The sequence below is a fragment of the Carcharhinus amblyrhynchos genome, chromosome 22 (genome assembly GCF_965287045.1).
Source record: "Carcharhinus amblyrhynchos chromosome 22, sCarAmb.v2.hapA, whole genome shotgun sequence".
Classification (NCBI taxonomy): Eukaryota; Metazoa; Chordata; class Chondrichthyes; order Carcharhiniformes; family Carcharhinidae; genus Carcharhinus; species Carcharhinus amblyrhynchos.
In genome coordinates, this window is record NC_137345.1 from 23,925,601 (window position 1) to 23,937,019 (window position 11,419).

Consider the following 11,419-nt stretch of genomic DNA (forward strand, 5'->3'; position numbering starts at 1 on the left):
GTTTCCACATCCAACATTGACCGAAAAAATTAAAAGCGGGAGAATGCATTTTTTTTTTACACACGAAAAGGTTTTCATTATAAGGCAATCTATTGTCAAATCGCCTTAACTAAAACAAGAACAATGCCCTTATGTTGAATCTGCATATCTAGTGCAGCTTTAAAGATGATGCATTTTATTGAAATAAACTGCTCCGACTACTGTAGAGCTGCTCCCGAGGAGAAATGGGGGAAAAAAGCCACCCCTTTAAAAATATTTGTCTACACACAGCCCAGTGGATCAAAGCCATTTGAAAAGCAGACAAGCGAGGAGCATTTTTGGCGCGTATTCATTCCCGCCACGTCGAGTCTAGTCAGTTTCATTCTTTTTTTCTCGCCCTGAGATTGGCAGATCGTTCCTCCCCTCTATTGGCCAGCCTGACGTCAATTCAAAATGGGCTGTGCCTCAGAGGGGTTTGCTGATGGTATTACGGCTCGCCCTTTTTTTTTACTATCTGTATATAGTCGTTGCTACTTAGCAGAACGCACTCTAAGTAAAGGCAGGGATACCAGCGTGATACAAAGACGCGCCTCAGCTCATTTATTTTTATTCCTCATTCAAAAACTGCTTGCTCCGAGGGACTTGAATATCCTGCTGCATTTCCATCTCTGGGACACTGCGAGAAACGAACGCTCTGGGAATAAGGGCAACAATTTCTTTTTTGTGTGTACGGTCGCAGTTTGTGTGTGTGTCTCGGTCGCAACGTGGTGTGGGGTGAAATTGCCGGCTTCCCTTTCCCTCCCCTTACCCACCCACCCACCCTCCCCTTCCCTCCCTTTTGGTGAAATCCCATTCGGACCTTGGATAGCAGGAAAATTCCAGTCGAGGTGTTTTTACAGAAAGGGATGCTGCTTTCAAAGATCGGATCCTTTACTCATATGTACTCGACATCAAGCGTGGATATGCCGACCAAAATTCAGTTGCAACAAGGTATGTGTTTAGCATTTCTTCCACATTGCGCGGAGTCTCCCGTTTCGGTAGAAGTGAGATGTGGGGGGGGGGGTTGGATTTGAGTGAGTGTGTGTGTGTGTGTTGTGACGGTGTTGTCGTTAACCATGTGGAGGTCGGAGACAACAAAGAGTTTGTGATAATGGGAGATCGCCTAATCTTTGCTCATTCATTTCTTCCAGTGAAAGAGCCTTTCGAAAAGATTTATCAAGTTGGATCTCTCCTCGGAAGTGGTGGATTTGGGACTGTTTATTCCGGCGTTCGGGTGGCTGACGGTGTGCAGGTGATTATTATTTATATGTATTTTTAAAAATCTCCATTCCCCTTTTTTTGTATCACTCGTAACTTTCCCCAGGTCACACCACCCTGAAAATGTCCTTTTAAATTCTCCTGCTGTTTCGCCAGTCTGAATGGATTTTTTTCTCTCCCTGTTTATATTGTAGGTTGCTATCAAGCACGTTGCTAGAGATCGAGTGTCAGAATGGGCTGAGCTGGTAAGTAAAAGACGAAACTCGTGCCTTTTGCATTTTTTTTGTTACGGTGGATTATTTTTAAATAGAGATGTTTTCCATCTGTTTTTGACAGATGGGTTTAACTATTTATATATATAAGGCGGATGATGGAATCTGAAAACAGAAAATGCTGGAGAAACTCAGCAATTTTTCTCCATCATCTTCTGTTAGTGTTGACTGTTGGGTGGGAGGTATGTGTGAGGCACACACAGTTGCAGGTGCGGGGGGGGGGGGGTCCAGAGTGTGGGTGGGTGTGTATGATGCGCACACAGTTGCAGATTGTGGGGAGGGAGGGGGGGGTTCAGTTTGGATGTGTGTATGATGTACACACAGTTGCAGGTTGTAGGGAGGGGGGGATCCAGGGTGGAGTGTGTGTATGATGCACACACAGTTGCAGGTTATGGGGGGGTCCAGAGTGTGTGTGTGTGTGCATGATGCACACACTGTTGCAGGTTGCGGGGTGGGGGGAGGTCCAGCGTGTGTGGCTGAGTGTGTGTGTGTGTATCACTGTGCCCAATGCAGTTTGATTTATCGTGATGTGTTGCCCCCACAGTCTAACGGAGCGAGGGTTCCCATGGAAATCGCCCTGCTGAAGAGGGTGGGCGCAGGCTGCCGGGGGGTGATCAAGATGCTGGACTGGTTCGAGCGACCCGACAGCTTCATCATCGTCATGGAGCGGTCGGAGCACGTCAAGGACTTGTTCGACTTCATCACCGAGAAGGGGGCCCTGCCGGAGGACTTGGCCAAGAACTTTTTCCGCCAGGTGCTGGAGGCGGTGAGGCACTGCCACAACTGCGGCGTGGTTCACCGGGACATCAAGGACGAAAACATCCTGATCGACATGAGGACGGGGGAACTGAAACTCATCGATTTCGGATCGGGAGCTCTGTTAAAGGACACCGTCTACACTGACTTTGATGGTGAGCCTTTACTCTCCAGTGTACAAAGCAAAGGAGGCTGTTGTTGCAGCTGAGAGGCAGTGCTTACTGATTCCCTAGTGTTGAATGAGAGTGAATTAATGTTGTGAAACTACTAAGAAATACCTGTGGCAGTAATTGTATGTTTTGAGTCGTTTTATTTTAAACTTATTCGGTGGCATTTGGATTTGAAACTCATTTATTGACCTGAGATTTTTGGGGGGTTTTTTTTGGCTCACTTCACTTTGATACTGAGCCGTTTTGTTATTGTTTTGATGCCTTTTTATTTCCTTATTTGGCTGGTGATGTGGATGTGAGGGGGCTGCTCGCTGGAGGCGTTGCGTTTGTCGGAGCAGGCGGCCAGAGTCAGGGGCTAACATCAAATCACGGGGGATGGATGCGTAAGAAATAGGGAGGGAAGAAAAAATCGCCCAAGTTCAAAAAAAAACCCGCATTTAAAAAAAAACTGCAACCGATGCAGTGCTGAATCATAAGACCACAACAAACCAGTCTCTGAGTAATCGCGTCGTGATGTTTGTGGGCAGTATTTATGTTGTAATGGGAATCTGAAAGGGGTTGATGCTTTTTTGGAAAGTGAAGGGGGGGGGGAGGCGGGGGTTTGCCCTGTTAATTCCCTCTCTTCTTCCCCGGGGCAGGGAGAGAATAAACAGAAATAGGAAATGGTTGGGTTTTTGTTTTTTTTGAGATTGAGACTTTTTATCTCAATGACGGGGGGGGGGGGTGGTTAGGGGTTGTGGGCAGGGGGGAGGAGGGGGTTAGGAATATATTGTGGGGAGAGGCTGGTACGTGGGGAGGGGATGTGTTGTGGGCAGGTGGGGGGTTAGGGGTGTGTTGTGGGTGGGGGGGTTAGGAGTGTTGTAGGTGGGGGGCTTAGGGGTGTGTTGTGGGCAGGTGGGGGGTTAGGGCTGTGTTATGGGTGGGGGGTTAGGAGTGTGTTGTGGGTGGGGGGGTTAGGAGTGTGTTGTAGGTGAGGGGGTTAGGAGTGTGTTGTAGGTGAGGGGGTTAGGAGTGTGTTGTAGGTGAGGGGGTTAGGAGTGTGTTGTGGGTGAGGGGGTTAGGAGTGTGTTGGGGGGTTAGGAGTGTGTTGTGGGTGAGGGGGTTAGGAGTGTGTTGTGGGTGGGGGGGGTTAGGAGTGTGTTGTAGGTGGGGGGGGTTAGGAGTGTGTTGTAGGTGAGGGGGTTAGGGGTGTGTTGTGGGTGAGGGGGTTAGGAGTGTGTTGTAGGTGGGGGGGATAGGAATGTGTTGTGGGCAGGTGGGGTGTTAGGGGTATGTTGTGGGCAAGGTGGGGTTTGTTATGGGCAGGCTGGTAGTGTGTGTGTGTGTGTGAGGAGGTGGTTGCTGTTATGAAAGGTCGGTCTGGGGCTGGGCTAACAGACGGATCGAGCAGACAGGACGGAGTCTCCTCCCGGGCTGGGCAGGGAGGGGATGATCTCCGGTTGGGTTATAGCCACTAGACGGCGTGGCTCTCTCCTCGCCCCAGTGTTGTTGCTGCAGTGAGCTTGGCACCGTGCCATGCTTTTGTTTGGAGACTGGTTTTCTCCAGCGTAACACCTTTTTTTGAGGGGCGGGGTGGGGGGGGTGGAAACGACTCAAGAGACCAGATGAGGCGCCAACTCCTTTACATTTTAAAGAAAATAAGATTGCCGCCCTTCTGCCTTTTTTTTAAATTGTCTCTTCCCCGTCATGGAAATGTTTTGAAACCTGATAGTATTGTAACCCGGGGCTATGGTGACGGGAAATAAGGTTCGCTTCCTTCTTCTCTTTCCCTTTGATATCAAGTGGCCCGATTGATAAATTATTGAGTCAGAGACTCAGGTTGGGGCTGGAGGGGGAGAAGTGGTGAGATAAAACCAGGAAATCCAGAAGAGACTACAATGAATTCCTTGGATTTTTTAAAAAAAAATTCTTGTTCGGGTCCCATTTTTCCAAAACGAGACAACAAAATTAAGAAAAGTAATAATGAGAAAAGTAACAATTCTGATGTATCTATTTTTGTTAACCTGAGTGTTCTAAACTTGATGGTTTGTAAGGGTCTGCTCCTTCTGCCTGTGTCTGCTACCAGGGGAAAGAAGGTTACATTTCCCCCCCCGCTGCCTGCCTTCTGCTGCGCTGATGTCGATTTTCAAACAGCAACTTTTTTTGGTCTCCTCTGGAAACGAGAACCGTTGGTGAAAATCCTGGGTGCCTGGCGCCATCGCCAGGCGGGAACGTGTGCTTTTTACAACTGAAAGTTTGTAAACAAAAAAATCACATGGCAACGAGTCAGTAACTGCCAGTTCAGGGCAGGACAGACAGGAAGCCTTAGGTTAACCACATTTCCTGCAAGCCAAGGGCGGAACGAGATAGTGCAGATGATTTGAATTTCAAAAGCAGGGCGCATTCTTTTGTTTACAAGATATGTAGCAAACGTTTTTTCTTCCCTCCCCTCCACTCTTTCTTTCTTGAACTAACTGAGCTTGTGTTAGCTACACCTTCCCCTGAAACGCAAAAGTTCCCCTGAGATGCAAATGCTTGTGCATTTTCCCTGTTCAAAAACCAGCCAGTAGTGTTTTTCTTTAAATTTTCTAAACTTTTGTAGCTTGAGTTTATTTATTAGCGTCGCAAGTAGGTTTACATTAACACTGCAGGGAAGTTACTGTGAGTATTCCTCTAGTCGCCGCGCTCCGTTACACTGAGGGAGAATTTAATACGGCCAATGCCCTTAACCAGCGCATCTTTCCGACTGTGGGAGGAAACAGGAGCACCCAGAGGAAACCCATGCAGACACAGGGAGAATGTGCAGACTCCGCATAGACAGTGACCCAAACTGGGAATCAAACCTGGGTCCCTGGCACTGTGCCGCTCAAGAGAGAATATTGAAGATTTTAAACAGCATACAGGACACACAAGGATAGTGTTTAATCAAGGTGTACCTTTTTGTGTATCTGCAGGTACCAGAGTATACAGCCCTCCGGAATGGATCCGCTATCATAGGTATCATGGCAGATCTGCCACAGTCTGGTCCCTCGGGGTCCTGTTGTATGACATGGTGTGTGGGGACATCCCATTTGAGCAAGACGAGGAGATCATTCGCGGACAGGTCCTATTCAGGCGGAGAATCTCACCTGGTAAGTTGCTGTTCCTGCTTTCCATCCTAGTGTAGGAAATACAGGATATTTTCAGGCGATCATTGTCCTTCAAACTATATGTAAATTAAGCCCTTCATATCATTTGTTGGACATTTAGAAGAGCCAAATGCCTGTTGACTTATTGTCACACGAGTAATATTATGTAAATTATCACACAAATATTTATCTGCTTAAATTAGACTGCCACTAAAACTCCCACCGGCTGAGTTAAGCTACAGAGTTGCCTATTTCTACATAAGCTGAATTAACTTTCCACAAAATGGTTGGAAAGCGCAACTTAAAAACTCACACCATTTGTAACCCAATGTTTCTGTTCGCTTTCAGAATGTCAAAATCTCATCAAGTTCTGCCTATCGCCGAGGCCTTCAGATCGACCATCATTTGAAGAAATGATTAACCACCCCTGGATGCAAAATTGCATCGTTTCACAAGATGCCATTAGACTAAGACTGCACAGTCTGAGCCACGAGTCAACCCAGGCAAATTAGAACTTGTGAAATAACACGAACCGATGCTCGCAAAACCGAACTGTCCTCTGCCTTCCTCTGGAAGAACCAAATAACCTGCCTGGTCTCATTCACCAGATTCCATGGCCTTTTAAATCTACTGATTAGTGGGAGGGGCGGGGAGGATGATGAAGATCCAGAACCTGCTCCTCTGTTACTTCCGGTTGTTATTAACATGAACCGTGCATCACGACAAGCCTGGCTCTTCCTCTCCGAGTGCCTTTCACGACTGCTGGATCCACTGACTTAAACAAAATACTTGAACTTTCGCTGCTTCTGAATGACTTTTTTGAACTTTCCTTCGCACGATCTTCAGACGTACACACGCAGGGACTGGTCTAGTCTAGCTACTATTTTGTTTACATTCTCTCAGCAAAATAAATGAAGAAGAACCTTGTCGCCTGACGATCACCACTAATCGGAAAAGAATTGACCTCAACTCTTCATCATACAGTCCACTAGTCCACTCAGTATGAAGCCAAGGCATGTCAGAGCATCGTCATCAATGCACAACCAATGCAATGAATGAACTCTAATCCTTTGTAAATGTGTGTGTGTATATATTATATATATCTGAATGTGTATTATATGTATATATATATAATTTTTTTTTGAAATACTGGTTTCACAGCCTTTGTCAGTGCTGTCCTGTTTACCTGTTTTATTTATTTGAGTGAAATTGATTTTTTTTTTAAAAAAGACAGATTTATTATATTAAAAAAGGTTTGACTTGTGGGTTAATTTATATTTATTTATTTATGGACAACTCCCTTCCAACAGCCTTGTTCATTCCACAATAATTAATTACTTGGTCAGTTGAAGGCCCACAGTAGATCATGTCAGACTTCCATTCAGTTCACTCTGTTTACAGCCCCGGAACCCGGTGATGTCACTGAAAATAATTCCAGACATTGTAAATAGATGGAGCAAGCACTTCTGTTAAATGCATGTTGTACCGAATATGTATTTAATGTCTAGACCTCTTTTTATTTGGGGAGGGGGGGATTTCTGTGATTTTTTTTTAATGTGTCCTGTGGACTGGGATGAGAAAACACCAGTGCAAAAATTTCCTTTTTTGTATATACAATATCTTTCCAGTAGTTTGGTTGCATGTATGCAGCTTGGAGTTGAAATTGTTATTTGATTAGACCTGTAAATTAAAATAGAATGGAAAAAAAACTTATTTTTATACAGCATTTCAAATAAAATAAAATTTGCCTTAATTTACTCCGTGTTGTATTTGAGTGTGTATAGTATATATCCTTCCCTCGTGATCCTCAGTACAGGGCAAGATGTGACGGTATTGTATTAATGGAGCTAGATATCAAATCCCAAGTAAATGTTGGAAATACTCATTGGGCACTAACAGTTTTTGTGGAGAGAGGAAGGAAAGGGATAGGAATATATTTCAGATCACAGAACCCCCAACAGTACAGAAGGAAGCTATGTGGTCCATTGAGCCTGCACCAACAACAATCCCACCCAGGCCCTATTCCTGTAACCTCACATATTTACCCAGCCACTCCCCATGACATTAAGGGGCAACTTAGCATGCCACTCCACCTGGCTTGCACATCTTTGGTGTGGGTGGAAATCCACGCAAACATGGGCAGAATGTGCAAGCTACACACAGTGACCTAAGGCTGGAATTGAACCTGTGTCCCTGGCGCTATGAGGTAGCAGAGCTAACCACTGTACTGCCTATATCGATGATCTTTAATCAGAACCACTGAAATAAAATTAGAAATTGCTTGAAGCACTTAGGAGATAAGATTTCATCTATGCAGAGAGCTAGGATTAATGTTTTAGCTTCGTGAATAATTGTCAGAAGCTCAAACAGCAGTTTCTGCTTTCAGATTTGCAGCAACTTTCCCGACAAAAGGTTCTTGTCCTTCAGTTGCTGCGTGGGAGACTTTACAAAGGCATCTCCCGTCTTTCTGCTACCTCCTCCAGAATGACCCTTCAGTATTAAGGGTCGGCAGTTGATCTTCTCCAGGCTCAAGGACTCTGGACACAGAAATTCATCCGCCATGAGTTGTTGGCCAATTAGAGGCTAGCGCTCTTGCTCAGCGGTGCTACTGGGGGAGTGGTGGCTGATGCAGAAAGGCCCAGGAACAAGAAGTGACCAAGAAGTGGGAAAGATGTGGGGCTGATTGTGGCAAAGGTAAGAGGATGGCTCTCAGTGCCTTACCCTGCCTCCCCTTCCCCCCACCACCCCCAACTTTTCAACAATCCAGCAGATTACCAGAATTGCTAAATGCCATCCTAGGTGAGTGGCAGTGACAGAATGGAGCATGAGGACATCAGTTGTGCTCTTATCACTGACACCCCACTAGCGTCCTCGCTGTTGCCTCCCAGCCAGGCAGCTGGAACTGGTGCTGCCCCATTGCCATGGTAGTGTCATATGACTGGGCACTCGAGGCTCAGAGCTGCTTAGCAGCGTTCTGCTAGATAATCTGTCATCTCCCTCACCTTCCACTAGCCACGCTGCTGCCACTAGGATGGCACTGCATAGGAACACTAGGACAGGAAAAAGGCACCCACAATACCAGAACTAAAGGAATGTACAACAGTGAATAGTTCACTTAGAATCAGAGACCTTACAGTGCAGAAAGAGGCCATTCGCCCCACGGAATCTGAACTGACAACAATTTCACCAGATCCCATTCCCAAAACCCTACATATTTGCCCTGCTAATCCTTTAATGTATACATCCCCGGACACTAAGAGGCAATTTAATATGGCCAATAAACCTAATCTCCACATCCTTAGACTGTTGGAGGAAACTGGAGCACCTGGAGGAAACCCATGCAGACACGGGGAGAATGTGCAAACTTCACACAGACAGTGACCCAAGCCCCTGGGAATCAAACCCAGGTTTCTGGAACTGTAAGGCAGCAGTGCTAACCACTGTGTCACCGTGCCACATTTCTGTTTCTATTGTTGGATATGTTGTCAGATTAAGATGTCAGTGGAACGATTTTCATAGATGGTTTTTATTGTAGGAAGATGGTGAAGGAGACAATGTGTTAGGGCATCTCAGATGGATACAGAGGTGGGGGAATGGTAAAGGGAATATATTCAGGGAAATCAGTGCTGAATAGGCATTCTTCAACATACCATGTGGAAGCAAAAGGTGCTCCCTGCATTCTCCTATTTCACCTGCTTCCCATCCTCCTTCTCTTCCTGAGATGGTCTCTGAATTCTGGTGGCAATTGCTGCATCCTCTGGGAGCAATGTTATGGAGGATGCGGCAGACTGCCTTGAAAACAGCCTGTGTGAGAGGTTTAACCCTCTCCCCAATTGCCGAGTAGTCACGGCATTGGAAACTTTGGTCGAGCACTTAAAGGATCTGCCCGTCAATGTTCCTGCTGATAGTATGTCCCTCATTATCTGCACGTTGACCTCATATGGTCAGGCAGTGGATAGAATCATGAGCCAGTTGTAGAGGGGGTGGCCTACAACCCAAGAAGTCAACTTTTATTTCTTCATGGATGTACCAAGGTGACAGGAATGAAAGACTGCCTCGAAATGAAGGCTTTGTGACTACAGCCAGGATAGTGGGCATTAAGCCTAACATGATGTACTGTGCATGGCTGTTTACCATCTGTACACTAACTGCCCTCTAGTCCTGCTACCCCCGGCACAGCGAGAAAACAAAATAATCCCTGTTCCTGGAATGGATAACTTCCCTCCCCTCTCAGGTGTTTATTGGAAATGTCAATTGTTCCCTAAGTCTGAACATCTAAAAGTTCAATACCACTGACACCTTTATCACCATGGATAGTGCCATTCTCATCCTGGTGTGAGGTTTCATTTCATTGAAGGAGATGGTACAAATTCAGTGACCTTCAGGTACCTCAAGCCTTGCTCCAGGCTGACTTGGAGTTTGGAGAAGTGTTCTTGAAAAACCTGTGGCGGAGAGGGTCTTCTGTGCAGAGTCCTCCTCTTCTTCCCTCTTCACAGAGCTTCCCATCTCTACAGCTGGTTGTCACAGATCCAGAGACATTGTAACTATAGACCCCATACCTCATGCAGAGACAGGTCACCAAATCCTGCTATGTACTGCAGTTCTCCAACATAACCTGTAGCACTTCCACAAATCATAGAATCCCAACAGTGCAGAAGGAGGCCATTTGGCTCACGGAGTCTGCACCGACCACATTTCCACCCAGGCCCTTTTGCAGTAACCTCAACATTTACCCTGTTAATCCCCCTGACATTAGGTTTAATTTAGCATGGCCAATCAACCTAACTCGCACATCTTTGGACTGTGGGAGGCAACCGGAGCGTCCAAAGGAAACCCACGCAGACACGGGGAGAATTTGCACACTCCACACAGACAGCGACCCGAGGCCGGAATTGAACCCGGGTCCCTGGCGTTGTGAGATGGCAGCGCTAATCACTGTGCCATCTGCTGCCCCATGTTGCCTGAACAGGAGTAAGTCGAAAGCACCTCACCTGCAAATTGTTGGCTGGTCCTTTAAATAGCACGAGTGGGTGCCCTTTATGCTGCTGAGTGCCTATTCATCTGTGAGTGATTAACTAAGTGTACATGCGCAGACCGAGTTAGGGAAACAAATATCAATTCAGCACACACAGCATACCCCTGCTAGTGCCCCTCACTGCATGGATCATTGCATAGGGTGTGCCAGAAGGGGACCAGGGGCAACACTATTTTGGGCCTTTGAGGCTTCAGTACCACCTGTGCCAGCAGAGCTAAGGAGCCCAATTTCACAGCCCGAATGCTTTAATCTACAGCGGGCTTAGATGATAATTATAAACTGCTTTTAATGTGCTCTTTTAATTTAGATTCTGAGAGCACAGCATGAGCAGGTGAGTAGGCCCCAGGACGCTGAGTTCTTAGAATCCACATTAGCAACTTCTAGAAGCAGCTATAAACTTCCTGAGCTATTGCTTTTCTGGTTTATGATGTGATCCAAACCCTTTGATTCGATTGCTGCTTTCCATTAACTTCCAGATATCCATTTATTATACCATATGTGATTATGTAACGTCCACGAAAATAGTTTCCCCTTGTCCTCCTCCCCACCCTTCCCCCACCCCCCCCTCCCATTTATGGAGATGCCATCACATCACATTTTAATTAGTGGAACTAATTGTCCTTTGAAAATTCATCAAGAATGTCTAAAACAAATATCCTACACTCATACCCAGGCCAAGATATTCGTTCAACAGACCACTCAGTCAAGCAGCTATAATTCCACCGCCCCCCCATCTCCAGGGATTTTTTATATAACAAGTAAGACAAAGTGTTCAAAGAAATGATAAAAAGCACTTTTTTTTAATGCTTCTATTACTTTTCAATGGTTGGCACTGGTGTCAAA

At 46.1% G+C, this 11,419-nt stretch overlaps 1 protein-coding gene across 1 annotated transcript; it reads left to right on the forward strand.

Moving 5' to 3' along the window:
* The first annotated feature begins 515 nt into the window (after positions 1-515).
* pim1 (Pim-1 proto-oncogene, serine/threonine kinase) lies at positions 516-7,294 on the forward strand. The gene is made up of 6 exons (XM_080210036.1): positions 516-969; positions 1,170-1,270; positions 1,431-1,481; positions 2,053-2,419; positions 5,368-5,544; positions 5,890-7,294. Exons 1-6 carry the CDS (start codon positions 885-887, stop codon positions 6,051-6,053), a joined length of 945 nt encoding a protein of 314 aa, XP_080066162.1. The 5' UTR covers positions 516-884; the 3' UTR covers positions 6,054-7,294.
* The last annotated feature ends 4,125 nt before the right edge of the window (positions 7,295-11,419 follow it).